Source organism: Phaenicophaeus curvirostris, chromosome 6 (assembly GCF_032191515.1).
Source record: "Phaenicophaeus curvirostris isolate KB17595 chromosome 6, BPBGC_Pcur_1.0, whole genome shotgun sequence".
NCBI classification, from domain to species: Eukaryota; Metazoa; Chordata; class Aves; order Cuculiformes; family Cuculidae; genus Phaenicophaeus; species Phaenicophaeus curvirostris.
Genome location: NC_091397.1, coordinates 57,871,962 through 57,897,919, shown reverse-complemented (window position 1 = coordinate 57,897,919; position 25,958 = coordinate 57,871,962). Strand labels below are relative to the sequence as shown.

The 25,958-nt window shown below is 36.6% G+C and overlaps 1 protein-coding gene across 16 annotated transcripts in view; it reads left to right on the top strand.

The window, feature by feature from the left end:
- The window catches only part of HDAC9 (histone deacetylase 9), a 420,133-nt gene that overhangs the window by 371,693 nt on the left and 22,482 nt on the right, over nt 1–25,958 (top strand). For all 16 annotated transcript variants that reach the window (XM_069860332.1, XM_069860322.1, XM_069860320.1 and 13 more), the window contains one exon: nt 24,004–24,137. In XM_069860332.1, coding sequence (XP_069716433.1) covers nt 24,004–24,137 — 134 coding nt within the window. The remainder of the gene's footprint in view (nt 1–24,003; nt 24,138–25,958) is intronic.

The window sequence follows — 25,958 nt, the reverse complement described above, 5'->3', positions numbered from 1 at the left end:
TAGGCAGTGCGAACTACTCCAATGGCTCATTGTGGTAAAAAAAGGAAGCCAGCATGCCCCTTCCCCTCCTGAATTGTCCCTCACTTACCTTGCACTGGCTCTGCTTCTAGTCAGATATCTCTGTAAACAGACACAACATTAAATTGTCAACCCATCAGAAAACTTAATTAACCAAGATATTGGAGAGATTTCTGTTGGGCTCTGAAACTGAATCAGATTATGGAGGGATCAATGTGTGCCACAGATTGTGGAAGCAGGGCAGGGGCAGTAGAGAAAAGGAAACATAGGGTAGGATACCTTTTGGTAGCAGAAAGCTGTTAAATTAACTCCACAGCTGCCTTCTCCTCTGAACTCTTATGAGTTCAGAGATTTGATTTTGGTTAACATCATTTGGTTATCTTTGCAGTACTGGAGGTGATAAGATGGTTATTCAGCAGAACAGATCTTGAGTTTTCAAATTAGAGTTAAAAGCATTTGAGGTGGGGTCAGGCAATGATCATTCACATAGTTTTCACCAGAGAGTCTCCCGATTCGTGCAAGATATTTCCCTTTTGGTCCTTTTGACTCTTGGAAACTGTAGGGTACCCAGTGACTGGCAGCAAGAAAACATCGCATCAAGATTTTGCTTCCAACTGTTCACTTTGGATAGGAAAGTTTGGGTTTTTTCTAGGGTGATTTCTTGATACAATGCAAAAGATATAAAAATATATGCCAAGATCATTGGTGACCTATCCTAAGGCATGAGTATTTTCATAGGATGCACTGGGAGAAGGAAAGCATTTTAATTTCTTTTTCCTGCTATCCCACAGTAGTGGTTGCCACAGTTTCTCCTGCCATTTGATTGCCCAGCCTCCCAACTCAGATTATGATGCATTAACTCCTGCATTTGTGCTAGTTACAGTCACTTTTGCATTTCAAATATCAGTGAGCAGCTATATTCCAGTGACCCCAGGATCTACTACATTATAGGTATGTGTACTACATTTACTTGTATGAGTATGGAAGGTAGAAATTTCCAGTATTCCTGTTCTGTGGGGAACAATAGCCTATTGGCTTCTGTGTAAATCAAGCAGAGATTGGAATTCACTTTATAAAATTAGTGTACTCTCTAGGACCTAACATAGTAAAAGGCAAAGGCTAAGATAGAAGAGGAAAAAAAATATGAATGGCTGATTCTGATGTTGGTTTGAGGAATCTGCCTTCATGTGCTGTTAAGTAAGCATGTGTTAATTGATTGAACTAAGGATTTAAACCAAGAGAAGCAGAATTAGATCAGTGAACAGTTACTCTCTTTAACTAAAGCTTGGGAAATCCTCATCTTCAGACTTCAGGGCCCTATTGTCTAACTGAATGTATATTTCAAACATATCTGAAGTATTCAGAAATCTTATCACTGATTTTGTTAGTGCCCATATTTTTCAGTGACTGACTAACTGGTGCAACTTCCAGAAAGGGTTTACCTAAGCAGGAAGGGGGAGCAAATAGAAATACTGCTAATTAAGTGCTGATTTGACCTGCTCTTTCACTTACTGTTCTTTCTGTAAATCAGCCAGGAGAGATATCCACTTTCCACTCCTACTCCTGCCCCACAAACAGAAGATGTGTCTGCTGGCTAGTTAACAAACTTGTGCAAGTGAAAAACCACCTGTCTACTGTGTTCCAGATATACAGTGCTGATCCATCTGCAGAATGCATCAGGTGCCAGCATTGATTTAGAGCAGTTGCTAGGGACAGGGCAGAGGATAGATTACAATGGAAAAAAAGAGGATCTACACAAACATTAAGAATTATTTTCCCTTTTCAGTCATCTTCCCTTATCTCTTCACCTACATTTTGTTATTTTTACTTTTGTGTTACCGTAGTGACATGGGCTACTGAAAATAATTGATGTGAGGGGTGCAAAAATTTAAAATTGGTGACATCTTCTCACAGTTTTGAAATTTAAACTTAGGAAAGCTTTTCCCTTATTGGAACCAAAAGACTGTCGTTTAGTAGAAGAAATAAAAGAAAGAAAGAAAGAAAGAATTTTTTGCTTAGGCATTATTAAAGTTGTCAGATTACAATTTAAATACAGCAAATTAAATGTAAGTTCTAGGGCCACTTTGATGGAGCTTGACATAGTGTTCAGCAACTTACATGTGCTTTTCACAGGATTGGATCCTGAAAGAAAATTGTTGAAAGACATCTCCAAATGTGGATTTCTCCATAATAAATTGTCTGATCTTTTATAGCATCGTTGCATCGGGAATTAGGCTTGTCTTTGGGAATTTGTAAAGCCTTTAGTAGAAGAGCATGATTTATGTCTTAGAATTTAACTATTCTCTGCAATAAATAGAAATGTGCCACAAGTATTTACTTGGTTGCGCCATGGGAAAATTTTTAACATATTGTTCACAGCTTCAGAATGCTATAAAAGAGGACATGCAATTTGCAGACTGGGCTCTCCTTTGTGATTTCTAACCAATATATTTGATAAATGTCTTTCAAAAGAGACACCAGCAAAAATGTTTACATCTCATTAGGCAAAGAAGAAGGGAGCACACACAATTTTGATTATGAGCTTGGATAGTTCGTTTCTTTGGGCTTCACATGCCTACTACTTAAGGCAGACTGTAACTTTAAGATGTTATCTCTCGCCTGCGCAAATAAACAGCCAGTTATGCTTTTTATGGGCGGTAGTTCTCAAACCAACAGGGGATTAGAAGATATTAGCTGGAGTTTGTGGTTCCCTGCTGAACTATCATGGGGTCCATGGATTCCTGTCCTGAATATTTCACAGAGCAAACACCTCTTATCTAGGGTGATATTCTCACACAGGCCTCTTGGCCATGGACTTCAAAAGCTAATCACAGGGAGGGCTAGAGAGGCAATAACCCTTAATATAACAGTCCCTTCTGATAGGGACAGACAGAGTAGAGGTAAAGCGTCTCTGAAGTTTGCTTTTGTGTGTTTAGCCCCATGGGGTGATAAGGGGCCATCTGTTTTTTTGGTCTGCAAAGTCATCTTTTTCACACTATCCTAGTATCAAGTACACTTCAGGTCTGACTGGTGTCAGCCCTGGCAATTCTTCACTGATCTGAAGAGATTTTCTTGGTATTTTTAGCTTTGATCCCAGGTACTTTTCTTAGTTGTTGTGTTGGGTTTATTTTACCCTAGCAAACATATAAAAAAAAATTAAAAATTACGGTCAAGGTACTATTGGCTCAAAGAAAAGAAAGTATTAAAATAGAACTCATAATAGGGAAATGAGTGCTTGCCTATATGATTAAACTCAAAGGATCAATCCATGGCAGTTATTTCAAAAGTCACTTATCATGCAGCACCACACAGGATGCTTGAACCTTAATTCATTCTTCAAATAGAATATCAGTTCTAACAGTCCTAGAATTTTAAAACCACTGCTTCAGACCTCATAAATGTTGTAGGAGATATTAAAACAGTACTCAGAATTCCTCTTGTTGTGGAGTTCCTAAGACACACTTCCTTCACATTTTAAGTTTTTTCCTGCAGCCATTTCTTTATCAACTGAACAGTTAGATTCCATTGCAATCTCCTGATTATAACAGCTTTATTGCAAACATTTAATACTATGAAATCTGCAATAAAATGGTACAAGTTGCCAACACTGGTACATTTAAAAGAAAAAAAAATATATCCCTACCTTTTTTCAGCATTTTAATTACCTTTGTTTGTTGTTTTGGGAGGGAGTAGTGTTTTGTTTAAGGAAATTGTTCTTGCTTATGCCAACTAATTGCCATAAAATTGCTGGAAATGCAAGAATGCAGGTCCTAATCCCACAAGCTTTTACTCACTTTGAGCAATTCTGTTGATTGAGGCCACTCCACCAACCTGATTAAGACTTACTAAAATAAGTAAGATTTACTGGGACAGACCTTGCGTTCTAAGTATGGTACAAAAAACATTTAAAAACTCTTCAAAAGCATATTCAGTTGAGAAAGCTGTTATTTAAATACTTCCTGAAGTTTTATAGAATTAACTTGGAAAGAAAAAGGAGTAGTTCTGCTGTAAAATAAATCCCCTTGAAATGTATTTAGTAGCAATTTATTTACTTCAGATTAATACTTTTCTCTCTATCACTGATTACGATTCACGCACATATAAAAAGGACCAAGGGACAGATCGTGGAAGATCTTTTTTGCAAGAGAGACTAAAAATAAGTATACAGGAAAGCAAAAGATTACTAATTAATCAAAATTCAGTTACTTCCTGTTTTCTGTTTATGATAGTAAATGTTAGCATGGATAAAATATTTGTTTCCTTTGACACACAGACCTATCCTTTTCCTTACATTCCTCTCGGTAACAAAGGCTGGTTCTCTAGCTATATGGTGACTAAAAGTGTTTTGGAATCTGGCATTGCATCCACTTAGGTGCAGTTTTGCTATGAGGACTGGTTTCTAAATTTGTTTTTCACTCACTTAAGATGGATTCTCAATCTCTAAAAGCAAAACAATAAACTAAACCAAAACAAAACAAAAGAAAACTGTTCCATCTAATAATGGAATGTATCCTTCAATAAAATGTCTAGGTTTTAAATGTGTTGGCTTCAGAATTATTTTCCTAATGTGATTACTTAATATCGGATATGAATTCAGTGCTTGTGTTGTGTGGAAAGGTGATCACTCAAATGTATGACCACATAATTTATGTTTTCATTTATGATTTAAGTTTAAGCACGTTGTGTATGCTGATTTGTATATCTTTCTTATTAAGCAATGTTCAAAGTTTGTAAAGGATAAGTTACAACATTTTTCCACAGTATTTTTATGCTGCTGAAAGAAATGATCAATTTAAAAATTGAGATATGTATAAATGTCAATTAAAAATTAATATATTTTATTTTGAAAATTTTCATATTAATTCCTTTCTTTTTAAAATTAAAGGCAATGGAAAAATGAACAAGAATATCTTTAATTTAATTTTTGTAGAAAAATATATTGACTAGTAACAAACAGAATTCAGCTGCTATGATGTGTGTCTATATTATTTCTATTTAAAAAGCCAGTATCTGTAGGCTCAGATATGACTATTGTAAATAAATCCTTCATTTTTGGCTGGATGTTATAGTTCTTTTCTAGTACAGGGAGCATCTTGTATGGTTCCTACACTGGAGGAACAGCTTTGCAGCAAAATCATGTTTGAATATGATTGCTCTGTTTACTAACACATTTAGTGTTTAAACATTGATTTAGTGTTTGATGGGAATGGTTGGACTCAATGATCCGGTGGGTCTCTTCCAACCTGGTTATTCTATGATTCTATGATTTACCAGGAATATAAAGAAATTTTGTGTAAACAGCTTTAAAATAGTTGCTTATTTATGTTCAATGTTTCCAAGCATCTTAGCACACAAGTAAAAGTGGCAAAGTGGAAACTAATATTGTTGAAACTTCAGAAGCCAACATAAATGGGTTAAAAGTAATTTTTCATTTACCCAAATACTCAAGTAAGAAATGTTCTTATATCTTCATCAAGCTCTGGGAAAAAAAAAATATAGAAAATCTACTGATCAAGTGATATTATTTCCAAACTTGTAATTTAATTAGCACAAATGCTACATCAAAGGAGCTGTAAAAAAATAGTGATGTTTATATGACTTTGTGAACAACTTTTTATTTTTTTTTAGTCATATCAACTGCATCAACTGTAACTTTGCAGAATATATGTGAAGAAAGTGTGTCTATACTGACCTACATAATTTTTTTCCTTTGGTCCTTTTTTGGGTATATACATTCCCACACACTGTGTACACCTCTGAGAATTTCCCGACGTGCCTTTTGAGGAAAAATATCAAGATCACAAAAGTTGCAAAAAATTACTAAGCCCAGATCTTTAAGGGATAGAAAAAGAGAAGTAGATCTAAAATGTTTGCATCCACAATTATTTTCAATCCTTCCACTCCACTGAGAATCACCAGTTTTTTTCCCTAAACCACATTGCAGATTTGAAAATTATCTAAACTGGCACTGTTTTTTACAATAGCTTAGGTTACTGAAAGGGAATAAAGAAGATTCCTTTTAAAAGTACTTGAAGATGTCTGTGCAGTTTTAATAACTTGATTGAAACAAAACACCAATGTCTTTATCCCCTTTGAATTTGAGGAAGCCCATGGACACGAAACTACTGAATTCTCTGGTTAATTTTGTGGTGCTGGACTCCCAGTGGCACTTGATAAGATTTTATATTGTCTTTTCAAAAAAGGGTGGGAAATTGAACCTGCCTGATCAAATGTAGTATATTGTCATAGACAAAGTAAAGTTGGGAAAGGGAAAGGGAAGGAAAGGGAAAACTTTTAGAACATAAAATACGTCGTGTCTTTCATTCAGATGAAATAAGTTTCCTTAATACAATCTACATACTATGGTTAAAGAAGAAAGCAAAAGTAATAAAGATAATACTAATTTTAGGGTTTTGTAGAAAAGAATTCAAAAAGATGATTGCTCTGGTTCTTTATTATGCTTCTTTACATTCAAAGAAAATTTTGTAATTGTCTTTAATGAAACTGGCCGTCTTAAGACATAACAAGGATACCTATAGCATTACCACTACTGACAGAGGCACCTCCAGCACAGTGTACACTGACCATGATGACCTGTCACACATAAACCCAATATTTTTTTCTAGTCAAAGGTAGGACATATATTTCAAGCAGCAACTGAGATTATTTAATTTACTAAATTGTCAGCAGCATTCTAGATATATTTCAATCTGAAAAACAATAGCAGCCTTTTGGCTTGGCTGACTACTGACAGTTAGAGTATGATAAACCAGATGTCAAACATGACGTCTTGAGTAACCTGCTTTTTCCTTCAAAAATACGACCATCCTGCTACTGGTCATGACTAAACCACCCAATTTATTCCATTGGAAAACACCATCCTTGTTCACTACCTGGTTTTAATCTGCATTTTAGTAAAACCCTAATGAAAGACAGTGCATCTGGCACATACATTGTTTTGCTCTGAATGTTTCCCTTACTTTTAAGAAAATGCATGCACATTCAGTAGACTCTGTTTCAGGAAAGTGTCAAAAATGAGTATAAATATCAAAAAAGTTCAGAGTGAAAGCCTCTCACTACTACAGGAATATCCCCTAGTTTATTTTGTTATAATCCTATCACTGTGTTACTGAACTGTACCTTCTGTGTTAGTTTCAGATCAATGACTTGTACCACTTACTTCCTTTGGACTGATCTGTGTGGATTTGATTCTTGGAGCATGTTCCTAGAGATTAGGTTTTTATTTGCTTCAATTTATCTCTATAAATTATCATTCTCTACTTTCAAATGCCTGTTTTTGAAGTGATATAGATATTTATGGTGGCACTCCTTAGAGATACGTCAACTTCTAATCTGAGAGGAAGGGCTTGAGAGAAGCAAATTAGTTCGTACTGGTGGAAGATATTTTCCTGTGTTTCAGCCTGTGACGTCCCAGGTGTGAGGATGACAAGGCTGAATATCAGGCATCTGAGCTGGAGCCATTCTTTGGACAGGGTAGATTATGTTCTAGAAGACCTAGATACATGGCCAAATTCCTTTTTTTTTTTTTTTCTGGATTATCTAAAAGACACCCTGGAAAACACATACCATTTACCAAGCTTTTAATATATTGTCATCAAAGGAGTGCTAGTATATTCAAGGGAATTTAAGAGTGGAATAAAAACGTGCTAGGGAAGAATGAGCTAAGTACTGAGCAGAGGTGAAAAGAACTGATGATGTATATCTCAGCCAAAGAAAGCAAGGTAAAAAGCGTGTTGATAAGATAACAAATATATTGAGTCAGAAGAATTGTAGTCTGAGAAATTATTACTGGGAGTAATGGAACAAATTTGGCATAGGAATCCTCTGTCTGCATGTAATTATTTTCAAAGTTTTTAAATCTGGAAATATTCTACAAGGTATTCACTGATGAATAGTCTTCCAAGCTAAAAAGAATATTATTACAACATGCTAATATGTAGTCTTCTGTGATATAAGTAAAACCACCATAATTTCTATGTAATTTCCATGATTTCTGTATAGAAATACCCCTGCTACCTTGAGATTTGAATGTTTATTATAAAAATATTAGATAATATTACTATACAAAAATACTTCTATTAACAATTTCCTAGTAAGCATATCATTAATGTAATAGTGTTTTATAATCATATTAGAATTATAAATTGCTTAAATTGAAATAAAAGAAAATTTGAGAACAGGGCACTATAACCTACAGAATCTCTAGCAAGAGTAATATTTATTGAGGCATTAAGAGAAGTACAGTCTACTTAATATAATGCATTCATCTAATTTCATATTTATCTGAGAAACATCTCACTGAGTGCACTGTGTTCACATGCCAAAGCACGACTTCGGTAGATGAAAGTAAATTTCACTTGCTTTAGTGTAGTCTTCCAGAGCTGTAGATGAGCTGTCCCTCTTTAAGCTTTCTGAACATTTTATATCTTCTTCAGTCCAGATTGTCCATGATAGTCAATATATAGCAGTATTTATGTCCAGAGAGACCTTCCTTCTTTCTGAAAATCAGCGCAACAGATCTTCCTGGGGAGGTTCCTATCTCCCCACTGCGTAGTAGCTAGTCTAGAGGAGTAGCAGAGACAAGATAGCTATTTTTTTTATTGGATAAAGGTAGGGGAGAGGAATCCTCAAGAAAGTTAAAATCAAAGTTTCTTTTCCCATCCAGTAGTTTTTGCTTCAAGGTGTAGAAAGGTCATGGATTAAATAAGAAATTAAATAAATAGAATAGTTTAGGTTGCAAGGGACCTCAAAGATCATCCAGTTCCAAACACCTTGCCATGAGCATGGATGTCTGCAGCTAGACCAGATTTCTCAAAGCCGTGGCCTTGAACACTTCCAGCGATGGGGCATCCACAACTTCTCTAGGCAACCTGTTCCATAATCTCACCATACTCATAGTATAGACTTTTTACCTTTTATGTAATCTAAATGAGTTTAAATCCATTGCCATTTGAACTATCTCTACACGCCCTTGTAAAAAGTCCCTCTCCAGCTTTCTTGTAGGCACCCTTTAGTTCCTGGAAGGCTGTTATAAGGTCTTCTCAGAGCTTTCTTTTCTCCAGGCTAAACAACCCAGCCTCTGTTCATAGGAGAGGTGTTCCATCCCTCTGTTCCATCCCTTTTTCATTTTTGTGGCTCTCCTCTGGACCCACTCCATGTCGTTCCTGTGCTAAGGGTTCCAGAGCTGGGCACAGTACTCCAGGTGAGGCCTCAGAAGAGTGAAATAGAGAGGCAGAATCACTTCCCTCTGTCTGCTGCACGTTTCTTTTGATGCATCCCAGGATACAAATGGCCTTATGGGCTGCAAATGCACATTTTCTGCTCATGTCCAGCTCTTCATCCATCAGCATCCCCAAGCACTTCACAGCAGAGCTCCTCCCAGTTCTTTCATCCCTCAGCCTTTATTGATGCTAGGGGTTGTCTTGATCCACGTGCAGGACCTTGCATGTTGACTGCACCAGTCAGCTTGGTTTCGTCTAGAAACTTGCTTAGGTTGCACTTGATCCAATTATCCATGTCACCAACAAAGATGTAAAACTGATCCCTGTATGGACTCCTGAGGAACGCCACCTGTCACTGGTCTCTGCTTGGATATCAAGCTGTTGACTACAACTCTTTGAGTGAAACTGTCCAGCCAATTCTTTACTCACCAAATGGTCCATCAGTCAAATCCATAGCTCTCCAATTTAGAGACAGAGATGCCATGTGGAACAGCTTCGAGTGCTTTGCACAAGTTTAAATAGATGACACCAATTGCTCTTCCTTTATCCACCAACTCTGTAATCCTGTGGTAGAAGGCCACTAAATATTTCAGGCAGGATTTGCCCTTTGTGAAGCCATGATGGAATTTCACTGCTAAGAATAAGCAGTGTTTTAGAAGGAGTATGGAGATGAAGCAGCTGGACATTAGGAAAAAAATTTTTACAGAAAGGGTCATTGGGCAGTGGCAGAGGCTGCCCAGGAAGGGGGTTGAGTCACCTTCCCTGGAGGGGTTTAAGGGACGGGTGGACGAGGTGCTGAGGGGAATGGTTTAGTGATTGGTGGGAATGGTTGGACTCGATGATCCGGTGGGTCTCTTCCAACCTGGTGATTCTATGATTCTATGATAAAAATTTTCCAGAGAATGGAAGACCTTGAGGAGATGAACGACTTTAAGCTACTAATGGTGGTGTTGTTTCAACAACTTAGTCCTTGAGCTGAAAGGGAGAGAGAATAACAGGGAAAATCTGGCCACAGAACAAATAAATATGACATTGGTTCATATTCGTTGCAACATATTTGAAAAAAATGAGCAACAGCAACCGTCAACTTTCATGCACTTCCTTGGAAAATGCCAGTGTTGTGTAACTTGACCAAAATGACCACATATAAGACTGCACATGTGCAACCCAGAAGGGGAGTCCAGCAAGCACTAGCAGAAAAAAGACATTTTATGTGGCCGCCCTGTTTACTTGGAATATTTATTGCTTTCATCCACATATATCAGTTTAGAATATCACTGTGCACATTTTACTCTTTCAATTTTCAGAAGAATTCAAATAAACTCATTTTGCTACTGAATGGGAATGATGTTAGAAAGCACTGTTCACAGACTTGGCAGGATATGTAGGAGAAAAGAAAGGTCAACGCAGAAGAAAATGCTTAGATGAATAAAGGTATGAGAGAGCAAAGCTCCCCATGACAGATTATTGAGAATAAAGCTTTTTTTTAAACAAACATAAAAAACAATATATAAATCAAGAGCACAAAAGCCTCGTTTTATGATTTTTTTGGTGCTGTTTAATTTCTTTATATCTTTTTTTGCCATTGTTAAAAAACAGCCAAAACTTCAAAGGCAAGCTGCATGTGTTCTAAATCAGGACTTCAGTGCTGATGTATGACAGCACAAAAATTAAAACTAAATAAATGTGCTGTCTGAACTCCCATATTTCTCAAAAAATTGCTTTAAAGTCTTTAAAAAATTAGAATTACTGCTTGATCTTACTTTGCAAACCATAATATTTTCAGCAGAGTAAATGACAAAATATCATATTAAAAAGAGAGAGAAAAAAGTGTTGCCTGAATATATCTGAACACCTGTATTTGGCTGTCTTGCAGTTTTGTCAGACATGCAAGTGGGAAAATGAAACTTTGCAGTGATTTGTCTGATATTGAATATGAACAGCATAAATTCTCAGCTTATCCACTGTTTTCTGGAAGGCTCCTCGACAGTCAGGGTAAATCGATGAAAATAAGGCAATATGTCTATGAAGGAAAGAATAACAGTCCTGGTTTATCACATAAAGATGGTCAAAGAATAGGCAGATTCTCACAAAAAAAAAAAAATGATTGTGCAAATTTTCTACTACTTTCTTTCCAAAAATATGAACTTTTTAACAGGCCGAGTTATTATTCCATTTCATTTTACTGTCATTGGACATGATCTTGCTGTTTTCTCTTCCTAAGTAAAATGACATGTCTTACTTCAAAGGTGCCTGGCCAGAGTAGACCAGTTAAAACTGCTTTCAAAAAAAATCATGGGACTGGGGCCTTTGTGGTGTCCCTTTTCCCTGGCATTTACTTTTACAGTGGCCATTTGCTGTTCTACAAAATCATCTTGATTTGTATTGACTCATTTGTTTTATCAGGCTGCAAAAAAGGCAAGTGGCCCAGGTAGATAAGAATTCAGACGCTGTTTTTTTAGTAAACGCTTTTAAAACTCAGTCATCCCATCCCTGCTCATACTCCTTTTTTGTTTTATATTAAGAAATAGTCACAGTTTCTGATTTATGCTCTCACTGAACCCTAAGGGGTTGTATTTCTTTGCAAAGATTCCTGGATATTTATGTTATCAAGAGAACTTGCTATTCACCATATATCCTTTTATCTTAATTAAACCCTATTCCGTTGGGTATAAAGTTTCAATTACACATTAAGAGGGCAGATACTGTAGGTTGTCGTTTTATGAGCACTAATAAGAAATGGATAATGAAGGCTAGGAAGTCAAAGTAAGCAGTGTGCAGAGAGCCTCTAAGTTGAATATAGCATTTGGCAAATGCTGAGAGGTATCTTCAGAAACAATTTTATTAACATGACTTTGGCAGATACCAATATATTTTTACGAACGGTACTATGCGCATGAAGTAGCACTACATTATCTGACTTATTTATTTGTGATTAATACTCTAGTCAGTTCTAACCATGTATATAAGATTGTCCATATCTACATATAATATCAAGACAAGGATAACCTCCTGGTGAATTTGAGATGATCTGAGCTGCCCCAACTTTAATTACCCAGCCTTGGTGTCTGAATTGAAAGCGCAGATCCCTCAGCCAGTAGAGCCTCCAGAGGCTGACTTTGAGTGCCAGAGCTCTTCAGAAGTGGCTGACCAAAAAAGTCTTTCAGCCTAAGATACATTTGAAAAATCTCTTTGGGTTAATTGCAGATTTTTTAAATTTACTAGGTGCTAAAGTTGCCTCTTCGACATATGGACTTTAGAGTTTGCCAAGGCTTGTCTTGGAGCCAGTTACTTCGAGATTTTTAATGTGCACTACTGATATAGATAACGTATTTTCATTTTTGGTGAATTTTCTAATACAGGCTTTACAGCGTTTAATCTAGCAAAGGGATTTGTCACTGTTTCCATATAGACATCACCTAGAACACATGTATGGAAGTGATATGTGTGCTTTGCATATTAAAAAGTGGCCTGAAATGTTTTTGATAGAAAAGAGAAATACCAAGATTCTGGATAATTAGAGTGAGAGTAAATAGATGTTATATTTACATTGTGTATGGTTTCTCTCCTGTTTGTTTCTTGGATAAGCCTTCAGAATTTTTTATTTGTGACATTCCTTTGATGACTGATGATGAAATACTACCAGACTGGCAAAGTGTCTTTACCTTTTCCTATTGTATTCTTTTCTGTCCAGTAAACTGCTTAAACTTATCCTTTCTTTTCTCCTCACTTCATTCCTAATTAAGATGTCAGCAGGAAAATGGAAAATAAATGAAAAATTTGATTCTGGATCCACTGGAAGTAACATCAATAAAGACCCTTTCCAGAACAAGTTGTCCAGTTTGGCACAAACTTCCATCCCTCTGCAGGGTGAATAAGCTGCTCAGTTTAGGCTAAGCTGAAATTGTTTACCTACTGTTTCATTGAAACGATAAATCTAGAAATTGCATATAAAAACTATGCACAGAAGAATATTATTCAGGTTGTAAGGTTAATTGCTCTGAAGTTAGGCCAAATGAGATTTATGATTGCTTACACAATGGATCCCTTTTGCATATGCTTTAAGAAAGCATTGTTAATTAAATGAACATCTACTATTCTAGACCTTTGCTTTTCTTGGTATAGAGAAGGTCAGGTTCAGATCGTAACTATAAACCAGCAATAAATGTTAACTACAATGTTTCTGCTTAAATCAAAAAAGTGGAGGAAATAAATGTTCCTCTACCTTTTTTCTGTGTATTAGTTTTTTTCGGTTATCCTCTTTACTATAATGAAAAGTGAGTTTAAACACAGCAGGCTCTGTTGCTAAAAGATTTTGATATAAAAATGACACTGTGGAGCTCTAGATGTCTTGTTTCTTGAATCATAAGTTCAGATTAAGTAAAAATGTTTTTATTTTTCTTATTGTCCAGTTTGTAACAGAAAGCAGCAGGTCACTTCTGCATTGCAACTGGCCACGAAAAGCTGCAGCCACCAGTTCATACAGAGCTCTGGTCCATATATTGAATTGCATGCACTATTATAGAGGCCCATAGAGCATATAATAATCATATTGAAACAAATTTCTCCTTAGCTTTTCCAGACATAGCGAGGATGCAGGAAGACCCAGTACAGCATGTACAGCCACCTCTTCAATTGCAACAAAGGACTTGTATGTATGGAAAGGTAGTTTGAGTTTATTTGTGATAGCACCCTAGAATAAGACATAGTGTGGAAAGATATACAAGTAGCTAAAAGGTTAGAAGGAGCAACTGCTGTTGCCTCCTTGAGTCCAGATGAGGTCAGGAAACTGTTGTGCATTCACTGTAAAATCTCTGTTCTGGTTGATAAAATGTGGATCTCCAAATACATGTTTGAACTCTAGTATGTATTTAATCCACAATTTCAATATTTATTTCACTATAGCTAAAAGAAAAGATATGTTTGCACTTACCTGTCCAAACTTTGCTCATGGTTCCGGAAGCATAAACTCATTGTGACTGTGAGATTACTTCAGGGTTTGTGCCTGGGACGGTACGGTACTATATCTGAATAAATGGCAAATGATGTGACTGCTCCGTGGGAGACAGACTTATTGTCAAGTACCTGCTTATTTAAATACTTCATTTATTTTAAGAGTTAGCATCAATATTTTTGCCTACGCATACAAACCTGTCCCCTGAAAAATGCTGCATTTTCATTTCAGTGCCAGCTACCTGTGTTTAGACCATTTTTGAGTAAGCAATCAGTTACTGAGGAATCCAGAGTTCACTGCAGACAAAACCTAAATAATTTAGGATGAGAGTAACTGACCTCAAGTTGCACCAGGGGAGGTTCAGGTCAGATATGAGGAAAAATTTCTTCACTGAAAAGTTTATCAGGCAGTGGAATGGGCTATTCAGGGAAGTGGTTGAGTCATCATCCCTGAGGTGTTTAAAAGATGCGTAGACAAGATTCTCAGAGATATAGTTTAGTAGTGGACAGATATGATTGGACTTGATGATCTCAAAGGTCTTTTCCAACCAAATAATTCTCTGAGTCTGTGATTCTAATTTTTATGTCAATATACCTGTGGAACTACTTCACATTTCTCAGATAGAAAGGGTACAAAAATATACCTCTGGAGAAGAATTCAGAAAGGCTCCACATCCCTTTGCAGAAATAAGGTCATAAACCCTCTCTGCTCTTTTTATGACCTGATGGTTGCAGTAAAAAATAATTCCTTGACAAAGTTTAGTTTCATATTCACATTTTTTTTTCTTCTTTCTCATACACTCAGGCATCCATTAAATTTGCTTATGTGCCTTTATTGTCCTTTAATAACACATATATTTATTTGTCATCTTGTTTAGTAACAATCTCTTTTTTTAACCCAACATGCACTTTTATCCCTTTCCTGATTCTTTCATGTCTCATTTTTTTTCTTTCATCTCACTCATGTCATTAATATTTATTAATTAATGCCCTCTACCACAATGTCCAGCTGTAAAATTTAGGTAAATACAGTGGGAAGATGCTGGAATTTTGGATCATTTATCTTATGAAATGAAATCTGCACTTTGGCCAAAACTTAGAATGACAAAAAAGTCCATCCTTCTCTGGGGGAATGATCAGTGGAACTGTTCTTAATTTGATATTTGCCCTTGTTGAACTTCTCTAATTATCTGTAGTGAGTCAAACACCTTTGTTGGCAAGGGTTTCTAAGTGGCTTTACTACAAAGTCTGGATATTTTTTGCTCAAGCTTTCAGCTGCTGTGTCTCTTCAGCTTTACCAGAAGGAAGAATAAATGCAATCCTGATGTTGCACTTTGGTGTCTGTTGTTTTTTAAGTTTCTGGAGCCACCAGGGAGTCTTGAGCTCTGGCAGCAGGTTATTTTACTTCTAATTGTTAAAACTCTAGAGGGAGAAGCAGTAGCTTTTCTGGCAGTAGGTGTTCAGTGTCTCCATTTAGAAAAGCCAAGGTACTGTTTTCCCTTGAAGAAATTATTGATGTTGCTCAAGAAACAGCATCTTAACACTGAGTGGATTATTTTTGCCCTGTTATGAACTTCCCACTTTTAAGGAGAATGACTAAGGGGACTGTAATAATGCAGCTGCAACAACATCTGGAGTCCTCAAATTACCTTGACGCTAGTCATCTAGATATAGGTCTGAGTGCAGCACAGAAATGTCATTTTTGTCTTGATGCTTCTAGTGTTCAATGAAGATTACCAATTATTTCAGGTCTGCCAGCTTCCCTGAATACTGCTGTCATGCTATAGTAGCAGCAGAGAGAGATTCTGAATTTCCAGCGTTTCCAGGATTTGTGGAGAAGCAAAGAGGCCGCTTCTATTATAATGAACTTGTATTGTACAAGTTGTATTGTACATGAAGCCTTCTCGTTCACATAGCAACTGAACCTGGCCCTAATATCAGCAAAATGAAAGAGAATTTGGATTCTCATTCTTTAAAACTTTTACATATCTGTGATAAGAATGAGTTGTATATTTCATTATTGGGAACAGCAAATAAAAATATCTTTTACATGTTTCTGCCTGCTGTACCTAGGAATGAAATGGCCTTCACCTGAGACCCATGCAACTCTCCACTCCCTTTTCTTTTGCTCCCAGCAGGGTAAGGCTCTCACAAACTCTGCTGTGTAATAAGAAGAGTGACAAGGGTGTTGGATAGAGTCACCTATGTCACTCATACAGCAGCTACAGTTTCTTTTACTCTGTGGGGTTTTACTTGCCATTTCAAGGCATCTGTCTGTCCTTTTAATAGCATGAATGGGGACAAAGGGGCTGCTGTATGAGTTGAAATCACATCCTTAATTCTTACACATTTTTGTAAGAGAACAGCATAATAGAAAGTTGCTCAATGTATTTTACTTGGAAATTACAATTAATCAAAAGACTGTAAGGAGTCAGACCCCAAACCTAATTTCAATACTATTTCCTTTAGTGAGTTTTACACATTACCTTTTCAATAAGTGGTGACAGGTAGTGCATTTCTGGGTGATTATAGCATATGTCAGGTGGGGTTAACAGGCACAAGGCCAGAGGGAAAGTGAGTAACTACTTGACATGTACAGTAATCCTTTAGAAATGCACTGCCTTATTCCCTCCTGGTATTATAAAATAATGTTTATTAAACAATGTGATCCAAATCCCGAGAGGCATTAGACCTCTGATACTAATACTGAGTTAAATAGGAGACTTAATGCCAAATTAGTCAGGAAACAGAGTATTTAATTCAAGTCTATCCACCTGTAGGAACCCATCCCTGATATGCTTATTGTATCTATGTCCCTAGTCTTGGAATGATGAATGATGCACACCTAGGGGCCAGGTCTTTTGATAATGGTATAAGCTGACTATCTCTGGCTAAAGAACTAACCCTTAATATAATGACTTATGTAGATGTAGTGGGGTCAGTGAGTTATTGCAAATAAAGTGAGAGCCTAAATTTGTAGACTCTGAGAAACTGTGTATGTTGGAAAGGTCATTCAGTCCGTGCTGCTTTTCTTGGCAGAATTTTGTAGACCATCTTCAGAAAGTGGCAGTCAGTTCTCAGCTTCTAAGTGATGGGCTTTGAATCAGATCCTTTGTGTTAGTCTCTTGGGTCAATTCAAAATTAACTGACTTGGCTTTTCATCAGTTAAAAAAAGAGATAAGTTTAGATCTTCCCATCAGATTGTTTTCAGTCATAACTCAGTGCCCACATTTCAGCTCTGCTCATTTACAACAGAGGGAACTTTGCCCCACATGTTTTAAAAATGTGTCAAGTTGATTTTATAGGCAGTAGCATTATAGGAAACTTCTCCAAACTTAATCAAGCTTACTGAGTTATTTGGATAGTCAATAGTAGTATCTAATTTTCATTCCAATGTGGATTAGAAACAAATTCCTCGTACTTTGAATTATTTTTTTTCTCAGCTATCTTGTTTTCTAGCCAACCCCTTATTGAGTCTAGACTCAGATTTGGAGATATAATCAACTGTAATTTGTAACATCAGATGCACATATTCTATATCAGTTTAAATCAGGCAACTTGATCAGATTTGGAAGAAGTTATCATGGTAAAAGCACTATCACTTGCACTAAGAGCCTGGCAGATTTCACAATATCTGGGACAGATTTTCAGTAGCTAGTAATCAGTCTGATTAGACTATCCCCATAAAATCCCCTTAAATGGATTTTTAGTCATGGAGGTAAGGGGTGTGTTTAAGAAAGAAATCAAAATTGGGAAAAAAAAAAAGGGGAGGGGGGGGCAAGCCCCATGGAGATTCCCCACACCACCCAGATGAAGCAACAGACTTTTTCAGAAAGATCTGAATCTGAGACTCTGAAATGCCATCTTGCTGTTTGCATTTCCTCTCTTGGCTTCTACTTTCTGACATAGAAAATCTACATGTTCCTAAAAAAAAAAAAAAACCTGAAGAACTCTATGGGACAGATAATCTTGCTTCCTTGCCAGCTCTACTTAGTACAAGATTTAGTAAAGAGGAAGAAAAATAAAAAAGAGGGGGAGGATGGCAGGACAATGTAGAAATTATTATTAATACTTGGGCCATATATGAGATGGAATAGAGATGAAGACAATGTAAAGAAACTAAGAAGAAAGGAAGGCACAGAGCAAGTAGCTAGTAAGAGCAGGGCTGAAAACTTCAAGTCATTTTTGGGAATATCCGAAGGCTCCTGCTTTGACTCTGGCAGCTGAAATCTGTGGTCAAATATTTTCCCTCTGAGTCCACATGACAGCACCATAACAGCTCTAAAAACACTCATTATTTTGTACAACTCTATGACCTTTCCTGGAGGATGCAGAATCCCTATTGCTTGATAATAGAGGTTACAAAATAAACCTTCTCCTTTTGTTTTAGTATGAATTAGTTGGAGAAAAGAGCTTGGGGGAGTCTTCCTCTTCCCTGTGTCTTCTCTGAGGAGCATTTTGTCAGGTAGTCAGTGCTAGCATTATGTAGTGGAGATGTGCAAATTCTTCTTTCCAGAAAGTCTGAGCAAATGCAACATACTATATGACCCACTTGCATATGTGCATATCTCAAGAGATTTGAAGATGCCCAGACCATCCTACTTAGCATTGTCAAGGCAGCCTTTTCCTGCAGTAAGACACGTTTGCATTATTTGGCTATGGAGAAGGTATCCTATGAATCCTTGAATAAATGCTTAACAGAGATTTAATAAGTTATGTTCAGTGTAGTAGCCAAAGAGCAGCTAATTATTAAAAATATATTACTGTAGAACTAACAGGCATGTAATAAAAACACCTCTTAGATAAATTGTTAATCCGTAAAAAAATGTGTGCCTGAGACCGTTGGTATTTATTTAATGTACAATTACTGTCTAATTTAATCTAAATTAAATGACTGCTTAAGACATTTAATTTGAAGTGTTACCGAGTTTCCTTCTCCACTATTAGAAGCAAGAAATCAGCAGCTAATTCTTGGAGGCCAGATCTCTACCATTTAAATTCATAATTTCATAACATTCATAATTTCAACCATTTGGAAAACGTTTTTCATAAGAATGTATTTGGCACTAAAATCTCACTTTACCTCTCACTCAGGGCCACGTCTTGCCAACTGAGTCAAACCTATGACTTAATCCAAATGAATTTTTGATTGAATAAAAGGTCCTGAATTAAGACCTGAAAAAAAAACCAAAACCTGTCCTCTTATCATAGAACACAAACTGCAAAATGTTCTAGCTCCTGCCAGTGCTGGAAGAGTAAATTATCCTTTGACTTTTGTATGGACGTATTTATTTAGGACACATAGCTGGTGACTCAGGAAGTTATGTAAAAACTGACCTAGTTAATTTTAGATGCTATTGTTGGAAAAATATCAATGAAAATTAATCAAATAGTCACGAAGGAACCACAGGGAAGGAGTGCAGAACGCTGGTGGGTAGATTTTTGGCAGTGAACATTGCAACAGTTTTAATGGGAGCAAAACACATTCTCAAGTAAATTGGAGAGTAATGACAAGATTAAATGGTAAATAATAGCTAAAGACACGCTTGGAGGTCCAGGACAGAGACTGAGGACTTTTTGTGTTTTGCATGTCTTCCTCTCCAGGCTGGTCCAATTAGCCAGAGGAGCTCACCAGAACTCTGCTGTAATTTAGAGTTGGAGTGTAGCTCTTAAGATGCTGAGGCTGAAAGAGCTGTTGGGGCCCCACTGTTGAGGCTGAGAAAGCTGAGGCTTTTTCTACAACTCTAAGGCTCTGACAACCTTTCCATTGTTGACATGTCCTCGTTCCTCCACCAGTTGCTTCTCCTGAGTAAAGGCCAGTGCCACAGCTCTGCTCCGCCTGCCATCACCCCAAAAACTGACTGTGCAGGAGACATCTGCTCTCCTTATGCACGGAGGGGGAGAGGGAATGAATCTGTATTCTGCTGAAGCAAGTTTAGTCTCTGCTAACTGAGTGTTTGCACATTTGCTGGCAAGAAAAATTAGTTGCATATATGACTTTATGAAAACAAGGAGTTCTGCAGTGCTGGCTGGGAGTGTGCTCCATCCATATGTTTCCTTTCCTTGTCTGCTGAGGAAAGGGTGTGAAAAGGATAACATTCACAAGTTGTCTTCTTTCAAATGCTTCGTTCTCAAACTGGGAGGCAGTACAAACTCTGACTTGCTAGCTTTACCTTGTCTAGTTGTGATATGCAACACAGTTGTGTGAGTCTATCAGAGGGGAACTTGCCTGGTTAGGCAGGTATTTTACCTGCTCTTTACTTGCCAAATTACATTTCAGGTTGTTAGAGTACTGATATCTCAAAAACAAAACCAGAAAACTGAAATAACTCTGGATTTTCTTCTCATAGGGTTTTTTACTTGGTTTTCAGTCAGTCCAGGTAGAGTATAGTTGCTCCAGTGACTTTGGTGCAATGAGACTGAAGCCTCACCTATGTCATTCCTTGCTGTTTGGCAGAACTAGGGGTGCATGGGGAGCTTGTCTGTTATAAGAAAAAAAATATAAATAAATAAACCAATAAGGACTTTGCTGGGACATCAGTCCATTAAAAGCTGAATTACTTGCTTTGATGGTAGCTGAAGTTAGCACACTGTGGCCTTCCATAACAGCCTGGCAGCTTGCTTACTAGTATAATACAGTATTTTCCCCTCTTTCTGGCTTCCTGGAATAGAATGTTTTCTTGCAGAAGGTTAAATATTCTATCTCCTCCACAATTAACACCAGAGGAGGGGAAAAAGTATAATCAAAAAGTACATGTAATATTTTTGTTTTAAAACATTATATTTTTACTGCAAAAGTTGGTGAATAACAGCTCATATACAGCATATTTCTCCAACACATAACATTGTTTATAATGCTTTCAGTTTTAATCTAGATTGTTTTGCTTAGTTGTACAATTGTGCACCCACAGGTTATTTTTCAGGAAAATGTAAACCAGTTGGTGAGTAGAACTTTCAGAACAACATAGTAGTGTTTTAATGTCGTTTCATGTGTAAAGTAAAGTTTTATCATTGTTTTTAAGAGGAACATAACAAATGAATATTAGGTGCTCTCTCAAACCCTACTCTGGGTGTCTAAATATTGAATCTGTGAAGGAAACAGGTACTTCTAACATTTAATTATAGAAATTATGAAAATACTGTTGGCACAAAACCAAGCACACAATTTTCTGGCACATTGCGTGAGCTTAGTTTTAAAAAAATGCTGCTACTTCTCTGAAGTACAAATTCACTCAGCATATTTACAAGAAGATTTGAGAAATACCCCTGTATGTATAAGCTTTTCTCACTTAGTGTCTGAAATGATAATATTTTTAAATACGATTTCTTTTTTATTACTATTAATATATGACAATTTTATTCATTTTTATGGATATAAATTATCGTGGATACTGTCAGGGTCATTTCAAGCCCTGATTAATAGACATCTTTCATTGAGTCAGGCATTCAGACTCTAAATGTCCCAAAGGCACCTGCAGCCTCAAAAAGCAGCACTGGTTTAAGGCTGGACTGAAAATCAAGCACTGAGGTTTTAACGTGACTTTCTGTTTTATAGCTGAACTTTTTCTGTTTCTATAAAGTGCCACTAACCTATAACTGTTATGCATCACTGCAAATGCATACAGTTTTAGAGTATGGCAAATGCAAACTGAAAATATTTTTTAAAGCCTGGCACATTTTTTTTGATAGGAATGGTTGGACTCGATGATCCGGTGGGTCTCTTCCAACCTGGTTATTCTATGATTCTATGATTCTATGATACATTTTTCAGCAGGCACAGTAGAAGAGCCAAGGACTGCTGCTGATTTCTAGAAATTCATGTGAGTTGGAAGATCCAGGATTCAAAATGCTTGTCTGACTCCTTTTGTAGAATTGGTCAGTGGGGTGTCAAATATGTGCTCTCCCTTATACCATGGGAGATAGCTGATTCTTATCATGGTGCTTGTTACCGTTTTCTTCTTGTTTTTTTCTTATTTGGCATGAACTTCAGCCCATGTTAAAACCACCACTTGACTGGGTTTCCTTTCTTTCCAATTTGTTGCTTCTGCAGTCCAGGGGATTTCCTTGAGGAAGCTAATATATTTCCCAGGTTGCTGCAGTCACACAGGATCCAAGTTTTTTTGTTAAGAATTTCCATGACTCATTTGGTCACCGGCAATGTTCGTACTGTTGGCTAAAGTGATTTCCTCCCTTTCTAGCAAGTCACCTTTACGTTCTTGGGGTAATTACTCTGAAGAAAAGCCCTATCATGGTGCGTTGGTTTCGGAACCCGTTATCTTGTTTCTGTTGGGAAAGATGCTTTCTGTCCGAGTCATTGCATCCTGGCTCAGCCAGGGATGATTATTATAACATTAATATTAGGGAAACCATTAGGAAACCAAGCAGACAAACCAACACCTTAACAAAGTCTATAAGATATATTGTGTACGGTTGCCTAAAAAAAAAATAAAAATAAAAATGCATTGTGGGAGTCTTCACATATATTGCCATATACACAGATGCCAGATAAAGCCTTAAGTCTGTGTCTTGGAAAATTTCATGAGAAAATGTGCTTGTAATTTTTATATTATTTTAATTTTTGATGATGATCTTCACTGGAACATAACAAAAAGATGCAAATATCCCTTTCTTTATAGAGCTCCAGGCTTTAGCAGGTATCTTCTAAATGCTTTATTTAAGGCTGTGAAATACACTGGAATGAGTAGTGATGACCATTAGTAGACCAACTAGAATAAACCAAATAGAAAATTAAGAACAAGCTGTGATGGATATTTAATTTAAATAGTTTCAAAACTTTACTTGTCATTACTTACTTAAAGGAGACTAATAAAAAGCAGCAACTTTCCTAGAAAACTACCACAAAGCCTCTCTGCTAAATCTCCTCTCCAAATTAACATCTTTTCAAGGAATTTTTCTTGGTTTTCAAATGAAATAAATTAATTTTACTTGAATCACAGATGAAAACTTTGTGGCAGTGTCTATGTAGTTATAGATCACCACATAAAATAAAGTATTATCATTTTTGACAGCATTGCAGAATTGCTTAGAACATTGTTGATCAGAAGTAAGCGATTCTGGTAGAGATATCCATGAAGTTCGGGACAGTTTCAACTCATTCCAAAACCTCAAATCAAAATAAGTGATCTAGTTGTTAATGTTTCCAAAAACACTTCAAAATGAAACTAAGAGGCAACATATGTTTCTACTACTTTTCAGTCCATGGTTGTGTATTATACTCAAATCCCAAATACAAAGGAAGAAGTAATTTGTAAATAAAAAATTCATTATCAATTATTTTTAATATATTTAAATAATATAATATAATAATAATAATATATTTAAATAATACAATTATTTTTAATTATAGTATCATAGTTTAGCTACAAATATTATTTCTTGTATTGATGCCATAAGTGACTGGGGTTGTCAGATCTCTCTAAATGACATGGGTGTGTGTTACATTGATGTGTGAATAGGAAGAGAATCCAGGGTGATAATAGTTAATGACGGGAAGAAGAGAGACAACCTCATGCTTCAACAAATCTTCAGCTATTGGGGGTCTTCATCTATGAGGAATATTATCTCACATCTGCCTCATATAAAATTCCGTATACCTAACCCCAAAGCATCTGGTGTGGGCCTTAGTCAGAAACAGGATGCTGGACTAAATATATCCTGTGCTCCGTGTGCGATATCTGTGATCTTTCTACATTCTCATGCAGCAGATGTGAAATACGCTATTAATATCTGTTCTGCTTTAATTACTTGTGCTACTGTATTTGAATACCAGGTTTTGGTCACCTAACCAAGCAATTGCTGAAGCTAGCGGATGGCCGTGTCGTGCTGGCACTGGAAGGAGGACACGACCTTACTGCCATCTGTGATGCATCCGAAGCCTGTATAAACGCCCTTTTAGGAAATGAGGTAAAACATAAATCATAGTAGGCAGAGAGAATGATCCTAGTTTCCTGAAACTCCTGTCTTTGATTTTCTTTCAGTAATAATGGCATCGGTCCTTTTTTCATTTGGTATAAAAAAAACATGCAATTTGAATGTAGGAGAAATGAGCAGACCTCAGATGATCTGTTTGCTCTAAATTAGGTTATAATATAAATCCTATAGCGTTTGCCTGAATTATTCCCAGCTCTGAGTAAGATTTAATACCTCAAAATTGCTTTTGGTGATGTGCTGAATACCACACTTGACATCATTGGCAGTCATTGGTATGCATATCATCGATCACGATCGGACCTTCCAGTCAACTATCACAAGAAAAATGGCTTTTGCAAGGTATCTGATAATCTTAGGAGCTGGATATTGCAAAGGTGCATTTTTTGGAGTACCTGGAAACTACTATTGGCATATGGAAGAACATATTTCAGAGACTTTTGAAAATGAACTTTTATAGAAATGAGTGCAAGTCTTCCAAAAACAAATTGTTTAAGTTATAAATGAAGATTCAGGTTAATCTTTAAGTAATATAAATGGAGTGTCCAAGATTTGTCAAACATTGTGTATGTTATCTAAAAACTTTCGAGAGTGGGCTATCAGGCTAAGTAACTATGAGTACATGCTGCTTATGTACACAAACAGAAGAGAAGCATTCACATTACTGAAAACTGCTCTGTTGCCCACTAGAAAATGTCTCTTCACCTGAAAAAATGATGAGAAGGAAAATAAGCTTGCCGAAGGTGCAGCCAAAAAAAACTTATGAAAGGACAAAAGCCTTTACCATAAATTCTGTATTTCACAAGATCTTGTTATAAGGTGCAGTGTGTTACTTTCCCCCCAGAAGTGGTAATAGCTATATAATCTTTCCATTAAAATATACTAGTGCCAAACTGCAAACTAGCCTGCCAGTTTCCTTCTACTTCAAGGCTTCGTACTTATGTGAATAATGGGAAGTAATGTGTCTTCTGATAGATATTCTATAGAAGGATTTTCTACGTATTCTTTAAAGCCTTTGCTTTTTGTTGTTACAACCCTTGGAGAAAAATATTTTTATGGTTATTCTTTTCTTGCATCATACATGGAATGAATAAAGTCATAGCTTTTTCAAAAGTGGTCTCAGAAATGTGAAGAAGTAGACGTTCAAAAAAGAAAAAAAAAAGCTTTCATTGGGTTTTATCTACTATCACTTTGACAAACTCCATAAGGAGAATTTTCCAGTGTGGTGACAAGCAGTATTGAAAAAGATGCTCAGCTCAATATTGTTTCTTTTATTTAGATGCTGAAATAGGGATTATAAAATCCAGCTTGAGGCATTTGACAACCTTAGTGAATGCAATGTTGCACTCTGGATCAGCTGCCATTCCAGGGCACTTTTGTTGGTATCCTGTCATCATCTTCTCTGTGGTAGCATCTTATGGCATCAGTGGCTTTTCATAGCTCTTCTAAACTCATTTTCTGAAATTTGCACCACACAGGGACAAAGACAAATCATATAAAGCTGATGATGTGTCTTTCTCCGTGTAGGTGTCTAGGTCTCTCTATGCAGTTATGACCATTTGGTGGTGCTACCAATTTATGAAAACTACCTTGGCTTGTTTTAGCACTATATCACAACCAGGTACTATTTCAGCTGTCACCGATTATCCATTATCCAAGAGGAAATGCCAATTGTAAGAAAAATGAACAGGCTAAGTGTACTGGAATAGAGACTTTTTTCCATTTTATTTTAGGAAAACTAGTGACCAGGAAACAGATAAATTGTGAGTCTATCTGTTTGCAAAATGTATCAAAGTA